The sequence below is a fragment of the Micropterus dolomieu genome, linkage group LG23 (genome assembly GCF_021292245.1).
Source record: "Micropterus dolomieu isolate WLL.071019.BEF.003 ecotype Adirondacks linkage group LG23, ASM2129224v1, whole genome shotgun sequence".
In the NCBI taxonomy this organism is placed as follows: Eukaryota; Metazoa; Chordata; class Actinopteri; order Centrarchiformes; family Centrarchidae; genus Micropterus; species Micropterus dolomieu.
In genome coordinates this window covers 1,187,843-1,189,830 of record NC_060172.1, presented here as the reverse complement: position 1 = coordinate 1,189,830, position 1,988 = coordinate 1,187,843, and the positions used below count along the sequence as shown (strand labels likewise).

Sequence of the window (1,988 nt, the reverse complement as noted above, 5' to 3'; positions counted from 1 at the left end):
ACACTAACTAACTAACCAACCAAGGAATCGTTGAACCAGCATCTTCCATGTTCTGAGAGGTAAAATTAAGTTTTTTATAAACGGACTCTGGTGGCGTTGATGGGAGCGATCCAGTGGCTTTAAGTTCCACTTCTCTTTGCCATGTTTACAGGTTGTTTACAGGTGTGCTCCTATTGGTCAATGTCACGTCATGGGATTTGTCGTACTCGGGCAAGAAAAGGCCGGAATATTCAACAAATTTCTGTTGCGTGGGGTCATCTGCTGTCCACTATGAGTCACTCCACGGGATAAAACCATCAACTGTAGTGCCTGACGGCCTCCGTCTGTCGAGTCGGGCTGATTTAGTCTGAACCCGACATTATGCAAAGAGGAATGATTATGCAAAGAGGTGGAACTGTGAAAAAGGGGAAAGGTCACATTCGCTTATCTTTCTTTCTTTAGTCTTTTCAGAACAATACAGCCACTATCACACACATCCCGCTTCAGACGCCATGTTTGGCTACATTCTTGTTCCTGGAAGTCTTAGGTCTTGAAAAACAACGAAAGACAGAAGCATTGTGTACTTTATACCTGAGTTGTCTTCATCTTTTCGGATCTTCAGTTTGACGAGCTCCTCACACTGCTGAAGGATCTGAACGGCTTCCTCCATGGAGCAGTTCTCCACCCGGATGTTGTCGATGGCCAGCAGCTTGTCTCCCAGCTCCAACGTTCCCGTCCTGAAAGAGAAACAAAGCATGAACACGCACATGTTATTTAAAAGTTTGATCTCCCAGATATACTGCGATGTTTCCTTACTGTAAAGTAAACAGATGCAACCTGCTCGTTTGTGCTTTAACTCACATTTTCTGCTTCACACTTCAAAACACATGACCTACAAAACACAACACACACAATCTCACTCACACACACACATGCTGGCCTGGGCTGTTTAACCTAATTAACCAACCACCTCCAAACAGCTGACCGAGCTTCAACACAGCTGACACTCTGTTTAAAGGGTCACTTCTATTTTTTATTCTATTTTTCTACCTTTCGACCTGTTTTTGTGTCTGCAAAGTACATCCACTAAAATGCTTGTTTTTGTAATTGAAAGGCTCAGATTGTTATTAAAAAAACTAACCAATCAAGGCAGTGATTTCCCAGAGAGGTAAAATTACTATTTTTGTCAAGGGAGACTGGTGGCTATGGCTAGAGCGATAAAGTGACTGTTAAACAAACAGGATCTTACTCTTTAAAAAAAGGTATCTCTCTGTTGGGATCCTTTTCATAATGTCATAAGACACTTGGGCCAAAAACAAGCACTCTAGTTGACGTACTTCAAAGGGGAGCAGTTGCCTGCAAGGATTAAGTGGCAGCCCTGTTTCACTGCTGCAGATTGCAGCATGCTCGCTCAATACTGGACCAAATAAAAAAATGTTGCCCACATAAGCCACAAATACACAAAAACATAGGAAAAAACAGTTGGAAATTAGTCAACGTTTAAGTTTACAATTTCTACCATTGTTTAATACATAGTTTATGTGTATGAGATGTGCCATCAAACGCAGCTATTGTAAAAAGGTACCAGTTTTATGCATTTGAGAGCATGTGTTGTGATACTGTAGTGAGTATTTGATTGTGTTTTAGAGTGTGTGAGTGTTAGAGTGAGTGTGAGTGTGTGAGAGAGTGTGAGAGTTTGAGAGAGTGTGAGAGAGAGAGAGTGTGAGAGAGTGTGAGTGTTTGAGAGTGTTTGAGATTGTGAGAGTGTGAGTGTGTGAGAGAGTGTAAGAGAGTGTGAGTGTGTGTGAGGGTGTGAGAGAGTGTGAGTGAGAGTGTGAGTGTGTGTGAGAGTGTAAGAGAGTGTGAGTGAGAGTGTGAGAGTGAAAGAGTGTAAGAGAGTGTGAGTGTGTGTGAGAGTGTAAGAGAGTGTGAGTGTGTGAGAGTGTTTGAGATTGTGAGAGTGTGAGAGTGTGAGTGTGTGAGAGAGTGTAAGAGAGTGTGAGTGTGTG

General features: G+C 42.5%; 1 protein-coding gene across 1 annotated transcript in view; it reads right to left on the bottom strand.

The window, feature by feature from the left end:
* grip1 (glutamate receptor interacting protein 1) overlaps positions 1-1,988 on the bottom strand; it is a 72,468-nt gene that overhangs the window by 12,567 nt on the left and 57,913 nt on the right. The window contains exon 16 of the mRNA XM_046040471.1: positions 571-716. Within this exon, the coding sequence (XP_045896427.1) occupies positions 571-716 (146 nt within the window). The remainder of the gene's footprint in view (positions 1-570; positions 717-1,988) is intronic.